The 18,084-nt window shown below is 54.5% G+C and overlaps 6 protein-coding genes across 6 annotated transcripts; 3 read left to right on the top strand and 3 right to left on the bottom strand.

Moving 5' to 3' along the window:
- Positions 1–148: 148 nt before the first annotated feature.
- On the bottom strand, positions 149–1,270 carry J4E83_003492 (uncharacterized protein; the record flags this gene model as incomplete). Its single annotated transcript, XM_049330429.1, has 1 exon — positions 149–1,270. One exon carries the CDS (start codon positions 1,268–1,270, stop codon positions 149–151), a length of 1,122 nt encoding a protein of 373 aa, XP_049190925.1.
- Positions 1,271–3,438: 2,168 nt separating this feature from the next.
- On the top strand, positions 3,439–5,832 carry J4E83_003493 (uncharacterized protein; the record flags this gene model as incomplete). Its single annotated transcript, XM_049330430.1, has 1 exon — positions 3,439–5,832. The coding sequence occupies one exon, from the start codon at positions 3,439–3,441 to the stop codon at positions 5,830–5,832; it is 2,394 nt and encodes a 797-aa protein (XP_049190926.1).
- Positions 5,833–6,418: 586 nt separating this feature from the next.
- On the top strand, positions 6,419–8,774 carry J4E83_003494 (uncharacterized protein; the record flags this gene model as incomplete). Its single annotated transcript, XM_049330431.1, has 5 exons — positions 6,419–6,890; positions 6,947–7,678; positions 7,727–7,866; positions 7,916–8,509; positions 8,565–8,774. The coding sequence occupies 5 exons, from the start codon at positions 6,419–6,421 to the stop codon at positions 8,772–8,774; spliced, it is 2,148 nt and encodes a 715-aa protein (XP_049190927.1).
- Positions 8,775–10,808: 2,034 nt separating this feature from the next.
- Positions 10,809–12,754, bottom strand: J4E83_003495 (uncharacterized protein; the record flags this gene model as incomplete). Its single annotated transcript, XM_049330432.1, has 2 exons — positions 10,809–12,510; positions 12,579–12,754. The coding sequence occupies 2 exons, from the start codon at positions 12,752–12,754 to the stop codon at positions 10,809–10,811; spliced, it is 1,878 nt and encodes a 625-aa protein (XP_049190928.1).
- A 517-nt stretch (positions 12,755–13,271) lies between these two features.
- J4E83_003496 (uncharacterized protein) lies at positions 13,272–14,795 on the top strand (the record flags this gene model as incomplete). Its single annotated transcript, XM_049330433.1, has 1 exon — positions 13,272–14,795. One exon carries the CDS (start codon positions 13,272–13,274, stop codon positions 14,793–14,795), a length of 1,524 nt encoding a protein of 507 aa, XP_049190929.1.
- Positions 14,796–15,264: 469 nt separating this feature from the next.
- ALG11 (asparagine-linked glycosylation protein) lies at positions 15,265–17,009 on the bottom strand (the record flags this gene model as incomplete). The annotated part of the gene is made up of 3 exons (XM_049330434.1): positions 15,265–15,461; positions 15,517–16,643; positions 16,699–17,009. 3 exons carry the CDS (start codon positions 17,007–17,009, stop codon positions 15,265–15,267), a joined length of 1,635 nt encoding a protein of 544 aa, XP_049190930.1.
- Positions 17,010–18,084: the final 1,075 nt, after the last annotated feature.

Here is an 18,084-nt window from a genome sequence, read left to right on the forward strand (position 1 = left end):
TCAGGTTTGGTTTCTCATCGAAAGCACCCTATTAATTCCAAGGTTACATGTACATGTATAACTCCTCTTTGTCTAGCTCTGCCTGCTTACTGTATCTCATCCGGAACCAATCCTCCTTGAAATCCTGCTAATCATGCCTAGCTGCAGTCTAGTGGAGTGCTCTGAACAGTCCAACTGGTCTCTTTTTCAGAAACTCTACATCGCGCCTTTGACGCAGACTTTCTTCTGATCGTAATTCGATCCGGTCATCGATATTTTCTCTCTTGCGCCTCGCTTCGAGTCTTTTGTCCTGGTCTTCGAAAGATTCTTCAATCTTTCTCAGCATAGCATCATGCTCCCTCTCAGCGGCTTGTAAAACCTCCATCCTCGCTGCTTTCTCCGCTGCTTCCTTCTCCTTAGCTTTTGGAACATAATAAGTTGGAACTAAAATGCCCGTTTTGTTAATTGTTGATTGACCGTACGCGTTGAAACTCATTCTAGGAGTCGGGGTTTGGACCGAGGGAGTCGTCAATTTGTCGTGCAGTGCCTTCCCTTTGAGTATCTCTGGCTCTGCTTCTAGCTGCGGCGGGCTCTTATGCGCTGTCTTGTCGGCCTTCGACTTCCCTCGAAGGCTTGGTCTACGAGCCGGTACATCAGCCATTAGCGGTATAGGAATCTCACTTCGCTGCGCTCTAGTCGTGATTTTCGGTCCTCCACGTGGTTCTGGATCGCACATGTCTATCATTTTCGCAGCCGCTGGCATACTCTTCCTGAAATAGGTTTCTGGCATGCCCCTAGCTCGAACAGTGTTCGCGTGGTCAATCCTCTTCTTCTCCGCTCTAGATCGAGCGCTGTTGATGGCTTTGAGGTTCTTTTGTGCCTGTGCCTCTTTATGTTCAAGACGCTCAGCTTTTATCTGCTCGTCCCAGCCGTTCCCCCAGTAGCTATTTTTTCTCTTCTCCACGGTACCCTTTCTTATGACTGCAGGTGGTAGGCCCTTTCCGTCATCTGGGGGCTCAACCCACTTCTTCTTGAATTTGGGTTCTGGCTCTCCGGCACGCAGAGCTTCCAAGGCTTTGACCTGTTGGCGATATTTCTTCATCTCGACCTTGCTCTTTGGTGCCAACACTGGGTCATACAGGCCCTTTCCCTCATCTGGGGGCGGAAGGCGCTTCTTTTTGTTGAAATTGGGTTCTGGTTTCCCGGCCCGCAGTGTTTCCAAAGATTTGAGATCTTGGCGGTATGTATTTATCTCGATCTTACTCTTTGGTGCTAATACTAGATCTTTCATCGTGTTCTAAAGAGCGTGAAGATATCACGTCCTGCGTGGACGGGTGCTATTTCAGGAAGTGGGGTTATCGATGGGACTTCAGGCGTAATATAGCTAGGAGGCGTTGGAATGGTCTCTTTGTAATTTTACGTGACTGGAGGAAACGTGCTTGGTTGATATGCTGATGTTCGCTCCTGGCGAATACTGATGTAAGTGATGAGTAAGTTGAAAGGTATATGTAGTTGTCGATGGTATAATGCGTGTTCTAAAGAAGTAACGCAAGGATGGCTATGTCGAGGGATACTTATACCTAGCATATCAACTATGTTCACATACTCCTATGTGACAAGGCATTCGTTGAATTGAATGTGGCTTCACATAAATGTCTGGTAATGGACTGTGTATGACAAACAGTTCCAACCTGTACGTACGGACTCACGTACCCAGGTTTCCACAAGACATCTCATAAGTCAATGCTACAAACCCGCTTGATATCCTCAAAGGCGACGATACCCTCGTTCGACGAGCTTCAGGGCACCAAGCTACCCGAATTTGATAGCTCTGTGCACCTAGAAGGTTTTAGATCCCACACTTACATATGAGCATTTCTAATCCTTAGAAAAGCTACGCTGCGCCGATGTACAGAGAGCAAAGTGTAAGATACTGGAAGGGAATTGTAAAATAGAAGAGCGCGCGTGTTGGAAGGGCAGTTTGAGCCGACATGTCACGCAGACATACAAATTAGATGCATGCGGTGTTCGGAAGTCTACGCTCGACTTCAGACGCGAGTATCTTTGTGTCGAACTCCAGCGGACAAACGTGGAGGTGATGGTTTTGGTGATACCTGTTCGCTGTATACATAGCCCCAAGTTATCGCAAGCGGTGAGAGCTGTCAACAGAGTTCGGCTGACAGCACGTTCCACAGGTTCGTCATGTTGCGCGACACTGACTGCAGACTATGAGCGGCGTCAGGATCGGAAGTCGGCAGCATGTAGTGTCCCTTGGCGAACAGCTGCAGAGGTGTTCACGGAAGGATCAAGCGCGTCAGACCAGGCCGAACTGTGTTGGTGGTTCTAGACGCGCATGGCCAGAACGTGGGCGTGTTCAAGCTTTCCCGGATGTTCGCCCGCACGAAGCAGCTTGTCCCGATTGCCTCTTGAGGTTGGTGTTCTCCAAGGTTGAACAGATCGAGACAGCTCGATTCGTGTGTCGAATGAACTGAATGCGCTCTCTTCAATTAAGCGAAGCGCATGCACGTGGTCGACTCGAAGTGTTTTTCGGACGATGCCCGGCTACAACGGCTGGTATACAGACCACTCGCGATGATGTGTTCGCTGGTGCATTGTGAGGACGCAGAATCCGGTTTTGGGATGCAGTCGACGTTGAACTAAGGATTTCGATGTTGTTGTGCGGACTGGGCTTCAGTCATGGTGCAGCTGTCACCGAGATCACGCCATCTGTGAGCCTCAGGCCTGGGCTGGGATAGACGCAGTAGCAGTAGTGAATCTTAGCCCCGAGCTGTCGTTTGAAGCGTGAGCAGGGAACGGGCAAACCATATTCTCTACCTGTTCAACATCGCATGAACGTATTGATTTGGCGGTGCAGTAGCGGCCAGGTGGTTAGATTTTGCTGTCAGTGCTGGGGAAGGCATCCAGCTTCCCCAGTCGCGAAAAGAGGGTCCCCCATGTCTCCCCGATATGATCCGAGGCTGCGCGCGCCCTGCCACCCTGCGCCGACGAGATTGGTTCATGCGCGGACGAGACTCACTCACCCTGAGGAGGCTGCACAGTGTTCGCGATTGATACGGGCGAGAAAGCCCAGAGCGCGCGTGAAGCAGTTTGGAGTTGCACACGCGGCCCACTCTGCTGGCTTCAGTCTGCGACGTTTCGGGCTGCGGAGTGACTGGGGGCTCCGCGGCTGGTGGTAGTTTCTGACTTTCTGTTTGGAAGGGCCGAAAGACGCGCCAATCAGCGGCGGGCAATGGCAGTCTGGAACGGCAGGTGCCACCGGGACCGCCTGCATTCCCTCAAGCTTCGCCCAGACACCTCCCACTTGGCCTTGACGCTTAACCCACGACGGCGACCCTCGACCTCAACACCACACACAGGCCATGTCGCTCGTCTGAATCTCCATGGGCTTCTTCTACCGGACACGAACTGCTGCTGGACCAGTATAACCGCCGACCGACCATGTGGGAGGCCGAGTCCTGGCGGCATGGAGCGCCTCTCCTGGACCGTCGCGCGCCCGATGCCACCCGACCCTACGTGAGTATCACGACCGCGACGCCCTCCACGCACGCGACTGACGACCGATACCAGCACTGTCCCTCGTACAAGCTGCCGGCCCACGGAACCATCGAAATTTCGCCCGGCAACACCATCACGCTCGACCAGAATGCCGTCTTCCGCCCGCTCTGCACCAACACGGCCACCCAGCAGGGCAACATCGACGACGGCACGGGGGGCATCACCAGCGTCGCCGACATGCGCGACCCCTTCCACGCATCCATCACGCCCCAGGCCTACGCGACAGGCGCCGCGACCGTCATCGCCTGGATGCTCGTCATCATGCTCATCATCACACCACGCACTTTCTTCGTCGGCAACGCTTCGGGACGCTCAGGGCTCATGGGACGACGCGGCATGATCAGCGGCGCAACAGGGAGCGGATCCATCATCGGAGTCGGAAGCCGTCCATGGCTGCAGAAGGCCGCGGCCCTGACCGTCGCCATTTCCCTGACGCTCGCCACCGCCGACACGTTCAAGATCGCCGAACGCCAGTACGAGGAGGGCTTCATCGACGCCATGGAGCTGCGTGACCAGGTCGTAGCTGGCATGGAAATCAAGGTTTCGCGCGTTGTTTCCGACATCTTCCTCTGGCTCGCACAAGTACAGACCCTGATACGCCTGTTCCCGCGCCACAAAGAGAAGGTCATCATCAAATGGGTCGGATTCGCTCTCATCCTGCTCGACATTGCATTCAGCTGTCTGAACAGCTTCGGTCCCTATGAGAACCAACGCCGCCCCGCACACTTCGACACCGCGATCCCCGCCCTCAGCTACCTGTTCCAACTATCACTCAGCATGCTCTACGCCGCCTGGGTCATGTACTACGCCATCACCAAGAGACGATACGCCTTCTACCACTCCATGATGTGGAACATGAGCGTCGTTGCCCTGCTATCTATCATTGCCATTCTCACGCCCGTCGTATTTTTCATTACCGATATCGCCAACTACACCATTGCCGGATGGGGAGACTACTTCCGCTGGGTAGGGGCTGCCGCTGCCAGTGTCATCGTTTGGGAGTGGGTGGAGCGCATTGAAGCGCTGGAAAGAGAAGAGAGAAAAGACGGAATTTTGGGGAGAGAAATATACGATGGAGACGATATGCTCGATAACACACCCTCCGACTCGAAATGGCCTTCGAAACGCAAGGGGCAGCTATCAGAAAAAGATGAGAAGAAGAGTGGGGGAAGCTCAGGCGGCTTCGGCGTCGGCGCGTTCACATCAGCACATGCCGGCCGCTTCAACGACCTTGCTCAGAGGTTTGGACGCAAGATGACCGAATCGCCACGAGCAGAAGCACGAAAGAAGCGCACTATCCACATTCCTGCACCACCCCCGGTTGTGCGACGGTCGGCATCTGCTGCACGTGGAGACCGCAACTCGCGGGCCTATGTACGAGTGCAGACCCCGCCTCCGGTACCAATCATTGCATCACCAGTCAGCAGGACAGACACCACCAGTGCTGACTCGACTGTATACACAGTTCGCTATCATCCCCTCAGCGATACACCTGTAAATCCACGGCACGCACCAGCAGACGATCGACCAGGAAATCGTGAAGCACAACCATCAACACACAACGCACCGCAAGAACCTCAGGTTCAACCAGCTGACCCTGAGGACCCTGAGAAGGGAGGAGAACTGGAACCTGTCACCAGCCGAAGTAGATTCCAATGGCAAGCTTTAGGGAACCCATTCCGACGAAAAGGACGGACCCCGCCAAAGGAACTCCAGAGGGGGCAGGTCATCGAACCACTCGCGGTAGACGACGTCGCAGCCAACATACCCCCTCGCAACTACAACGGGCTAGCTCTAGCCGATCGCCTGGGTACCTTTGCCGCACAGCAAGGCGAAAAGCTCAGGTCGAAGAAGAAGCCTGGGTCACAGCACGAAACGACTCTACCAGTCACAATCATTCCTGCCCAACCTCGGGGCCAAACCTGGTCTCCGGACATTATTCGCCAACAGCAACAAGCACAACAGGACGAGTCCTCTGCCAGTGCGGGTACCCAGCAAGCGAGTGCGCCAACTCCGAGCGAACAAGATCAATCTCATGGAGGGACTAATTCAAGCGAGGTCGTCAACTTGTCGGCCTCGCCAAACTCCACACGCACTCCCCGTATCCGGTTCTCGCCGGCAGCCCCGCTTGGTCGCCAACACAACACTGGTGGTCTCGGGACAGAGATGCGACCAGCGCTGTCTGCACCGAGTTCACCTTTGCCACAAGATGAGTCGACATCGACCATCGACTTTAGCAGGCCCGAAAACCACCCTCGGACAGATCACGACAGGTAGCTTGTCGGCACACCATCTTCTCTCGCATGTTTCTGTTTATATTTCGAACGTTGATAGCACGTATATACCCCCACATTGAATGGCGCATTGATGGCATGGATTGAGGACAGTGGAAACCCCACACAGCATCGGCATGGAATGGCGCAATTGGAACTTAAAAAATCTTTGGTGTTTGTATGAGGGATGGATACCCGCCGGCCATAAGGTCAGGCTCTTTGATTTAGGTGGAATGGCGCAAGCCTGCGACGACAGGGGGAGCAGTGGATACTGCGATCTATTAAGCGCTATAGCATGTACAGCAAAATATCAATAAATCAGTAAATCACACGTTTGCACTTGTCAGTAACTCCTACGTCTACAGTTGTCAGAAGTCAATCAGGTGTGCCAAGGCATTGATAAGGCTGTGACGATCTGGTAGGGCATGGGACGGGCGTTAGTGGAGCCCGGTTCCTTGCACCGCCGCATCATAGCTCCATGTTATCATCGCGTGTAGCACCTCCAGTCTAAGCTGTGGCCCTGCATTCTGTCCATCGACGACGTGCAGCTTAGAAATAATTAGTCGGCTGCGCATCTTCTCCCGGCGACAATGTCTTTATTCGGTGACGATGACCCGCCGCAGCGCGCGAAGCAGTCGTCGTCGCTCTTCGATGACGATCCCAAGCCCGCGGGCAAGACGGGCAACAGCTTGTTCGCAGACGACCTCGACGCCAACGACTCGCCCTGGGGCTTCCCCACGCCCAAGAAAGCCGGACGCGAAGCTCTCGTCAAGTCGCTGCTGCCTGCCTCGGACGTGCCCGACTCGTACATTGACGCTTTCGACGCACTGCTAGATGCTGGCGACCGCGAAGGCAATGGGGTCAGCGTCGAGGGTGTCAAGAAGCTACTGGCCGAGAGCGACATCCCCGGTCACGCGCAGTCCAAGATCCTCGAGATTGTGCTACCGTCTGGTGGCAGCGCCGAACTGGGCAGGAACGAGTTCAATGTTGTCTTCGCCCTGATTGGGTTGGCGCAAGAGCATGAGGACATCACCCTAGACAGCGTCGACGAGAGGAAAAGGAGTGAGTGTTAGCATTGTCGCGCATGCCGCGAAAGAACGACATTGACGCCCCGCCAGATCTTCCCGTCCCAACCGTGACGCTGCCGCAGTCCACCAAGGCCCGCGAACCATCACCTCCTCCCCAACAAGCCCAGCCCCCGACTCCTCCCGCGCCGCAACGCCAGCCGTCTGCGCAGCAACCGTCTCCTGCAAGCAAGTCGAGCGCGCCTATGCGCAAGCAATCCTTCGGCGACCCAGAGGCGGATCCTTGGGGCAGCCCCGACCTGCACAGAGGCCACAGCCACGCGAGCTATACAAGCTCCCAACCGCACACCAACGGCTCGAGCTTACCCCCAACCGCACGAACGACGAGTCAGTTTACAACACAATCGACCGCCGCTTCCTCCAACATCCCACAGCCCGTCCAGCCAAGTTCTTTGAGCAGTGAAGGTGGCTGGGGCGGATACAATGGCGGAGCGAGCCAGCCATTCGCTGCCCCTGGCTTGGGTGAAGAAGGCTTCGGCGCACCCGCAGGAGGAGAGGGTGGCTCCAATGCGACACCAGAGTTGGGCAGATCCATTGGGCGACTGAATCCAGGCGGCAGTGGGAACGAAGAGGTCATTACCATTACTGCGCTCTCAGAGAAAGAGGGCATGTTCATGTTCCAGCACCGCAACTACGAAGTTGCCAGCTCGAAACGCACCACAAAGGTCGTGCGCCGATACAGTGATTTCGTCTGGCTGCTGGACTGTCTGCACAAGCGGTATCCCTTCAGACAATTGCCACTGTTGCCTCCGAAGAGGGTCGGTAGTAAGTACTCATCCCGCTGTGGCCTTGATACGTATTGAGATTTCTTAGTCAACGGCAACCCAATAGCTGCGGATGCCACTTTCCTCGAGAAGCGAAGAAAGGGCCTTGCGCGCTTCACCAACGCGCTCGTACGGCATCCAGTTCTGAACCAGGAGCAGCTGGTAGTCATGTTCCTGACAGTACCTACGGTATGTTTAATCTGTTTGGAGAATGCCCAGCACGTACTAATTGGAACAGGAACTCGCAGTATGGCGCAAACAAGCCAACTTATCCGTTCAGGAAGAATTTACCGGCAAACCCCTACCACCGGATCTCGAAGACTCCCTCCCGAAGACCCTCCCTGAGCTCTTCGATACCGTCCGATCTGGCATCCGACGCAGCGCAGAAACCTACATCACCCTCTGCAGCATGATGGAGCGCCTCTCTCGCCGAAACGAAGGAATGGCAGCGGAATACGCACGCTTCTCCTCCGCTCTCAGCGGACTCACGGAGTCAAGTCAAGAAACGTACGCTGTCGACACGAACGACGTGCCATTGCTGAACGAGGGCATGAATGCTACAGCACGACACCTAGACTCCAGCAGACAATTGCTAGAAGACGAAGCAAGAGGATGGGAAGAAGGTGTTCTCGAAGACCTGAAGAGACAGAGAGACACTCTAGTCAGCGTACGCGACATGTTCGACCGCCGAGACAAGTACGCCCGCGACAACATCCCCCAATTGGAAAAGCGCATCGCAAACAACGAAACCAAACTCCACAACATCCGCCAGAAACCCGCCGAGCAGATCAAGCCCGGTGAGGCGGAGAAGGTGGAGGATGCCATTTTTAAGGTTAGTTTCCAATCCCCTTTAAACAATGAGATCATATTCTAATGCGTGATGCTAGGACAAGGAATCCATCGTCCAACAACACGCCCGCGGCGTCTTCATCCAAGAATGCATCCGCGACGAACTACTCTTCTTCCAAAAGTCGCAATACCACGTTAGTAGACTGCATCAGGAGTGGGCACAGGAACGTGTCAAGTATGCGGAGCTGCAGGCGGATAACTGGCGGGCGTTGAGTGAAGAGGTGGAGAGTATGCCTCAGGCGGAGTAAGCAACACGTGTGTTTGTGGAATCAAGAGAAGGGGGGGAATAATGTCTCCTTGTCCGTTTCTTCATGGCAATCAAGGGCGATGAATGAAAGGGCATAGCGGTGATGGATGGGTGGATGACGGATGCTCGCGCTCTTGTTTTTGGAACAGTCGGTTGTCGGGATGTCATGAGCCAAGGTTGTAATTTGTACATGTCTCTTACGTCTTGTTTTGTTGCTTTCGTTTGCGCGCATTTGATATCAAGAGGTCGACGTATATACCTGTGTATGAATGAGATTGGATGCTTCTGTCTTGTCCTCAATGTATATCTGCTGCCTGCCTGTGCTGGCGATATTGTATCATCTCCTGCTTGACGGGTTTTGTGAGATGACGAGGAAGATGAGCGCTTGCCCTAGCCATGACTGTGGTATAGTGGGACTAAGACCAAAGCCGGGCTGTCGATGATGAGATCTTGTTTCGGGGTGGCGAGCCCCAGGTCCTGGTTGTCGATGATAGCCTGCATCATGTGTCCTGAGTTCGAAAGACACCCCTCTGTTACATCAGTGCACCAGTAAGAGCCGTATTGTGAATTCAGGATTGATTTCTCATTGCATGCAAGGCCGGGTATCCCCCATTGCCCGTAAACACAGTATGAGGAAATACGCCATGCAGAACCATCCCCACCCGACTACAAAGCCCACTCTCTCTGCTTTTCCTTTTATCTCAGACCCATATCCGTCCTCTTGCTTGATCGTGTGGGGCGGTCGGGTCGAGGTAACATTGTTGTATCGTATCGTCAGGTAATCATCGTCGTCACATGCGCCTTCTACTCCAGCCCTCGAAGCGAACGGTAGAGAAAATCTATCGGTGCTGTTGCGATGTGAGTATGCGTGCTTTTGTGCAAGTGTGTGTAAGGACGTACCTTGACGAAGCCAATGTCGGAGCTCTTCTCGCGGAAGCACTGACGGCAGATGTTGAGGCCGTACTTGCGGATTAGACCAGCGGGGTGGGTGCAGACGCGGCTGTGAGTACTGTGTTAGCCATCGTACTGGTATCCTGGCCCGTTGCATCAGGTGCATCCAATCCCTCCCCTCGCGCAGACCAACACGGTGCGCTCGCCCTGGCCCCAGCCGCATATATAATCGGCGCCTCTTCCCCCTCCCTCCTCCATCTAGTGTATCGGGATTTTGGGTTCAAACGTACCACTCGCGGGAGCCCTTGCCGTAAGTCCTAGGGCGCGAATACCAGACCGACTCGTGAGACATGATGTGTGGTTGGAGGGTTTTGGGATTGTCGCTTGCTATTTTCAAAGTCAGCTAAATTTGTGCTTTCATGGCGGTTCCTGTAACGGCTGCACGAAAAGGGCGACTGACAGTATTGACTTGTTGTCGGCGGAGTTGAATCGGGCGTGCGTGGGCGTGCGTAGGCTTGTCGGGGTCACGATGCTCGACTGTCGAAATCGAATATTGTGTGGGGTGGTCTGTGCTGGCCGCTAATTGCCGGCGCCACCGCCGCGGGGGGCAGCGCCCTCTCAGAACTGATCGCGACGTTTCGCTGTGCCAAGAGATCGCCATAATCCACGGTTTTGCTCCCAAACATACCGCATGCGGTAGTTTTACTAGTAAAAAGTGGGGTTTGGGAGCTGATTAGATCTGTGACCGCTACATGCTGTATCGCCGGAGAGCGGCTGCTTGCTTCTGCACGTGCGCTCTTGTGCTCTTTGGGATAGAGCTTGGAGTCGGGAGCGTACGATAGGGACTGAAGCACTTCTACTTGTGTAATGCACTATAAACCCCTACCCTAGGATAAGTGGAGTAATGATATACACATGAAGAACCTAGAAGATACAATGACATTTGCACAGTGGTGTCTCTCTGCAATCCACTGCTACTCCAACATTCATACACAATCATATCGTACAGGTTAGGATGTCGACCTCCAGGCGCTGATCAAATGTCTACTCCCGACGGTGATTCAAGTTGACCACCAGCGTGCCACTCCTGCTCCTATTCCCTGGTTAGTTTCGGTACGCCCTTCACTCTTGTTGGCTGAGCAACTTACTCTACTTTGTGAAATCTTATCTTTCCGCCATTGTCCAAGGTGGTCGGGCTGTATGAGTCGGCCTTGAGGGGTGCCCTATATATAGGAGGAGAAGGCTCCACCCGTTTTTCCTCATCCAGTGACGACGACACTGTTTTGTGATATCTAATCTTCGCCCCGCTCTCAAGGCTCTTCGTCTTGTATTTGCTGGGGAGGGGTGCGCCTTCCTCTAACAAAGTTATTGCTGGGTTGTGGATACGGGGTGGATTTGATCCCCGATCTGTAGCCGAGGTGTCGTTATTTGTAGCCGGCGTGCGCCCTTTTGTGAGACGCTGCTCTTCGGCTGTGAGAAGCTCCATCTCTCGGTCAAGAGCCTCGATCTCTTCTTGCATTGCCCTCCGCTTTTCGCGGTTCACTTGCTGCCTTTTCCACTCATCGCTCTCTTCGCCTTTTCCGGCATTGAGATCAAGTGGTTGATCAAAGGGATCGATGGGTCCGCCGAGCAGCCGGTTAGCTCTGTGCTTCTCCTCCTCTAGCATCGCTGCGAACTTCTTCCTGGTCTCCTCAAAATGTGGTCTATTCCAGTAGTCCTTTCCATAATTCGCCCGCAAATCGCGATGAAGGTCACCCACAAGGTACAGACTACCTGTCAGGACGATCGGTCCTTCGGGTTCGCGAAGATATTTCGCTGTACAAAGCGCTCGCAGCGGTCCACCTTCTTCCACAGCCAGTCCCGTGATAGTGGGCTCGATCGATTTTGCTATGGCGAGGAGTCGTTTTGGATGCATTGGTTTCACCCAAGGCATACCATCCACCGGACCAAACGACGTAGTGACGACATTGTCTCCTCGATGTAGTATGTTTCTCAGGAATTTGTGTGCATCTTTCCCATCGGTCATTGCAAGTACCCATGTGATAGGCCATCCCCTGCGTGGCCTTTGAACACCAGGAACCTTCTTCCTTACCCGCAAATTCCGTCCAACGTGGCCACTCAGCAATGTGGCAGCGTCGGCGTTATGAGCTCCATCTACCAGAATAAACTCTCCTTTTTGACTAACTCCAGTCGTGCCATCCGTGCTTGGCACACCAAAAATAGGCGGTACTCGAACCGGCTCTAGTCGTCCTGGGTATGGAATGTTCCTGGCGCCGTGCAAGGTTTGTTGCATCACAAACGGTTTCATCTCTTTGCCGAGACTCTCCATTGCTGCCATCGTAGCCCTCGCTGCGAGGACAATATTTTCTCGTTGATCGGTCGGTTTTGGTGGCCGGTCTTCGTTCGCAAACAGCATCTTCGAAAAGCCCGGGGGGTCATATTCCAAACAAGGTCCTGCCCCAATGCTGCGAGCATGTTCCTCAATGACCTCTTTGACGTTTCCCTCATTTTTAGGATTGACAAGGTAGGGCACATCCGGCCTGAGGATGCCAGCTTTGTGGAGTGCGATCTCTTCTAGGGTATCACCTAAAAAGCCTTCGTGGTCTCGCGCTATCTTTGCAATGACTGAAACCGCTTGGTTGTTCAGTATATTGGTAGCGTCGAGCTTTCCGCCCATGCCCACTTCAACGATGCCAATGTCAATTTTGGCTTCGTTGAAGATGTGGAAAGCAGTGGCGGTCAATATTTCGAAATTTGAAGCACTGATGCCATCTCTTATACTCAGGTCCAGATAGTGCTTCTCGATCTTGCGAAAGAGGGCCTCTTCCACGGGCTTATGGTTGATGCTTATACAGTCCCATCTGGAAAAGTTCCAAGGTTAGATGAGAACTAGCTCACGTGACAGCGTGCGTACCTGTCTATGAGATGTGGAGATGTGAATTTGCCAATTGTGAGTCGCTTGGAAAGGAGCCTCGAGGCATAGTGGCAAATGGATCCTTTGCCGTTTGTGCCAGCGACATGTATCGATTTCCACGGAAAGTGGACATTCTTCAGAAGCAGACTGATCCGTTCCAAGCCAGGCTGGATCATGACCACGAGACGAGTAGTTTACAGTAGCATAGGCAACTATGGGTCCAGGCAGACGCGGAATGTTCTGAAACGATGTACCTGCAGGTTAAGTTGACTCATTGGGGCGAGTGGACCAAAAGCTGCGGACAGGTGCGACCTTGCTGCATTGGGTAACTGAGGCTTGGCGATCGCGGTCGCGCCTGGCGAAGACGATGGGTCGTTTGCTGTGGGAACATGGAACTGCGATACACAGTAAAGTGAAGCTGAGACAAGCTATTCAGAGGTGATAATCTAGACCAAAGACGTTTGCTATATGAATGTTGGGAGACAAGTGTCAGCGCTGTCATCCCACTTGAAGTTCTGCGCCTCCCCTGGACCCTTCAGCCTCACTGTCCTGGTTTAGGCGGCTGCGACGTGCGCCGCTCTGCCGCCCTAGTTCCTTCTCCGACCCATCCCATTAGCATCATCCGGCGCGTCACCATCAACACCGCACCTCACCCATCTTTTTTGGAACGAAGCAGATCACACATTTGGCGCAATGGGTATCCCGATCGGATGGAACATTAATCGCGAAGAAGACGCGAAGAAAGACGCACTGAGGGCTGACATTGCCGGCTCACGCTCACCCATCCGCCGCCGCGTCAGACCTAACAGGTCACCGCGCCCTCACAGCGCCCTCGACACGGATTTCCTCATCTCCGGTCCGCATATTGAATGGATTCCTCGCTCGTCGCATCGCGCGCGTCTGGCACCGCCACCCGTCCCCGAAGTGTCGAGGACCGAATACCGCAGCAACGAGCCTTCGAGACACCCACCTACTCTACAACGCGACGAGAGCAGCGTGCGCCGATCGCGCAGTCGCCTTGATGGCTACATGCGCGCGTATGAGACGCGCGCCACTCCCGACCATGACCGCCCCTTGCCCGCTTTCACCCCGGGATTTGCGCCAGCGGCAGCGTCGCGAACGCCCGAAACGGAAGCACAACGCGATGCGCAAGACCCATTTTCACGCCTGCGCGAATACAGATCATACCGTCGCACTACCAGACGATCAACGCGTTCTCAGAGCCCCCGTGCTGACCGATCGACGCGAGGCGATAGTGCGAATGCGCCCGAGGAGAGCCACGAGACAGGCGAGAACCACGCTGTAGCATTCCCTCCGCTGCGTAGAATGGGTCGCCGCACCATTGCTGACGGACCGCTACCTGCCAGCTCTCTGCGCGAGTCCTGGAGTCCAGCTGGTGCGCTGGATGGCTTAGGCGACCGGAATCGCAGCGTCAGTCCCTTTGAAGATCAGTTGCAATGGGACAGCTTCCTCACCACCGTCGTGGACGACCCCGTCGCACCAAGTGCGGGGTCATCATTCGCATCAGCCGCAGCCGCAGCCTCATTTACAAATTCGCATCCCAGCTCACGAGCAGGAAGTGCCAACTCAGCCGCATCGTCGCATACCCACCTTACAGTGCCATCACGACGTCCTTCCCCTCCACAAAACGAGCAATTCATGAGGGCATGCGATACCTCAGAGGACGACTCAGCCTCCGACACCGAAGAAGAAGAGATGGACGTACGCGGCAGCATACGCCGTCGTACCGGCACCGAGGCCCGCAGGAACCGCTTGAACATTTCAGACTCGACCGCCCCTCGCCGAAGAATGCGCCCATCGTACTTCTCCAGCGAACCTCCTGCGCGCGATGCAGAACGCTACGGACTCCGCGTAATCGACAGATCCCGCGACGCCAGCGAGGTCGTTCACAGCTTCTACAACTCTGGCATCTGGCGGGACGCCGACACGGACACGCCGCAGAGACCACAAATCCCCCAGCTCGACGGACCAGCAGAGGAACCCGTGAGCGCCAATGACTACGAGGGTATGCCTCCACTCATACCCGCGGAGTCGCCGCAACCGCCACCACTCGACCAGGAGCTCCGTGATGCGCGGTCGTTGTTGGAGCGTCTCGCGCGCAGAGAAGATGTCAGTGACGACTTCTGGGCATCGGTTGGCTTGACGCGGTCTTTTGCCGACCCTGTTGAGCGCTTCCAGGAACTTGAGCGATTCTGATCTGGCTTCGTTATTTGCATTCTTGGTTTGGCTTGGCTGGTCCCGCCACTTTGATTCTTCCTCTTCTGCTGCTATCATGCTATTTGCGCTGTATTCATTCATCGATTGGCATTCAGCCGCTTAATGCTCGTCTTACGAAAAGTTATGGTAGTAAGGACGACGACTTGTTTGAATCGGTCGGATCGAACTTGCGTCAACCATTCTAGGATATGCATACGCATATCCGCTTGAAGATATTTACATAGCTAGCTATAATTCCCTGAAGGAGGGATAAAATAAAAAAGCTCAGTCAGCATACATGCGAATCACTCATCACTTCTACCCGCGTACTCCGTGATATACAGATTGCAAGAAGTTGAATTCATATCGGATGCTAGACTCCTAAGTGGTATGCAACCGCCCCAACGCTCACGTGTGGTATCGAAAATTCCCAGTATAACGCCATGCTCCCAGTCCTGTGAATCGCTCCCTATTTTGCTGTGCGCTCGATTTGCAGGGCAACGAGCTTCTCCGTGTTCTTCAGCCACCTCTCGGCGAATACTTGATCGGTAAAGCGCTCCGCTGACCGGCGAGCCCGCTGTCGCATGTCCAGCGTGTCTTCGGGGGAAAGTGTGAGGGCTTTGCGGAAACCGTCGGCGTATTGCTCTGCGGTTGTGGCATGGAAGCCTGGTTGAATGTTGGTAGTGTTCTGAATGTGGTATTGCGAAGTGCTAAGACTTACCAGTAGGTTTTCCGTCGACCTCAATCACGATATCCAGCTTGGGCCCACCGGAGTTGTTGACTACAGAGATCATGCCAGCGGCCTGGTATTCTACCACTCCGATTCCGAAATGCTCGTTCCACATGGCGTTCACTCCCACACTGGCTTTGCGCATCCACTCGAGCATCTGCGGCCACGGCGCATCGCAGATAAACTCGACGTTGTCCTTGATATGTAGCTCGTGTGCTAGAAGCCTCAGTTCGTAGACGCGCTTCGCATCGTCGTGCGAGTTCCGTACTGAACCTATCAGAACGAGCTTCGGGGTATCGTTGGGGTACGCTGGGAGGTCGGGTTTGGAGTGCAGGAAGGATGCAAAGGCCTCGAGAATCAGTCGGTGGTTCTTTTCTGGTCGGAACTGCGCGATGTAGAGCAGGTAAGGGCCACGGTCCTTCTCGCTAGACTCGGAGACTGGAACGGCTTCTATGACTTCTTCGACTGCGACGGGTGGGAATACGACGTCGATGTCGATTGCCTTGCTTCGTTTGATACGGTATGGTTCCCAGAGAGACTTGATGTGGCTTTGCGTCCATGTAGAGTTGGTCATTACCACGTCAATGGTGCTGCCGACTTTGCTGTATAACTTCGCAAAGAGTTGCCAGTACTTCTTCTTTGCCATGCCTCGGTATCCTGCGCCTGATCCTGCATTGATGCCTTGGCCTCCAGCCTGTAGCGAGTCTAGCATGTCGGTCGAGATGGTCGGATAGTGTACGTATGCGCCGGTCGGTACAGTCGGGAAGAGGAAGGACGATAGGCCGAGGGCGAAGGCGTAGCCCATAGTGTCGACGAATATGTCGGGTACGAGAAGACTGAAGGCATCATAGGCGAGGATGAGAGAGCCGAGAGATTGGCCCAGTAGTGTGAATCGCGGCCATGAGCTTGCGAGTACCCAGTCGCGGGTTGTGAGGTATAGGAAGTGGACGGTCGGTGGGTATAGCTGGATGTTGAAACGGTCTTTGACACGCTTCAATATGGCGGCTTTGTCGACGTCGTGGTCGCCGGTGTAGACTATACAAGTAGCCTTCGGCCAGCGCTTCTGGTTTGCTCGGATCGCAGCCCAAAGGACTCGTTCGCCGCCGCCTCCTGCATTGCTATACGAACAGCCTGTCAGCGACAACTCTTAGTCCAAGAGCAAGCTATCCATACCAGAAAGGGTGGAAGAAGCCCACTATGCCGTCCCATTCGCTATCCGCTGGTCCATCCTTCACTGCACTGCCAGGAGGTGTATTCCCGACCTGTTCCCAGTCATCGTCCTCTTTCTTCTTGTTCTTTTGCTGCGCCTCGAATGTCTTGGTCTCGCTTGCTACCCTAGCCAGGAGTAACTCTCGTCGTGTACGGGAGGATCGTCGGAGATGTTGTCCCACTATTTCCGCAGCGAAGCGCAGGGTCTTGGGAAGAAAGACGGTAACCAAGAGTGCGGGTAGCAGTAGCGAGAGGAAGATGGGTAAGAGACCCATCGTGGAACAACGCCGGGCGGAGGCACAGTGAGGAGAATCAGACAGCGAAGACTCATTCAGCCATGGGCAAATGTTTGGGCAAAGCGACAGCTGTTCAGGTGGGATGACATCGGTTCGTTCCTGGCGCCGGCCCGAGAGCGTGGGACCCTGACGCGCTAGTGGGAGCCTCTTCCTCCCGGGAATCGGACATTTTGATATCCAGCTGCAACACCAAAACTACAGCAAGATGCTCTCGTCGCGCCTCCTGCGGCAGCCAGCATGCCAATTGCTTCCGAGAATCTCCACCACGTCTACATCTTCGATATGCCGACCATCGGCTCGCGCCTTCCACGCTTCGACCCCGCGACAGGATCCCCTCGTCGATGCCATCCTGTACCTTCCCCACGAGCTGATGTCGCTCGTCCACACCGCCGTACCATGGTATGCCGCCATACCAATCACCGCCTTCATCACCCGCGGTCTTCTTGTTACGACATTCGGAACTCGGTCGCGCGCTCTCGCGGCCCGATACATTGGTCTCCAACCGCTCCGAGAAGCACTTGCTTACAAGAAACGTGACGAGGTATTGAAGCGCGGCGGTTTCAGAACAATAAAACAGGGCGTCGTAACTGCGAGCAAAGAGATAAAGGAAGTCACCACGGCGATTGACAAGAGATGGAAGGTCAGCCTGAGTGGCCAAATCATGTGGACGGTTGGGCAACTACCTATATTCATCGCCATGGCCGAGGTCATACGGCAGAAATGCGGCGCTCATGATGGTCTGGTAGGCATGGCGATCGCAGCCATCAAAGGTGAAGGCACAACGATGACGAACGAGCTTGGGGAAACCGTTGCGCGTGTAACACCTACTGCATATTTTGAGCCTTCGCTGGCAACAGAGGGGGTACTCTGGTTTCAGGATCTACTTATTCCAGATCCCACAGGTGCGCTCCCATTCATTGCATCAGCCATCATGTTCGCAAACATCTATACCTCGAAGAATAGTGTCGAAAGCAGTAAAAATCGGAGGTGGCCCGGGATCCTTCGAAGGACTTTGCTCTGGGTGGCTCTGTTGATCGGCCCAATGTGTCAGCAT

The sequence above is a fragment of the Alternaria metachromatica genome (assembly GCF_023757995.1).
Source record: "Alternaria metachromatica strain BMP 0045 chromosome Unknown scaffold_5, whole genome shotgun sequence".
Lineage (NCBI taxonomy): Eukaryota > Fungi > Ascomycota > Dothideomycetes > Pleosporales > Pleosporaceae > Alternaria > Alternaria metachromatica.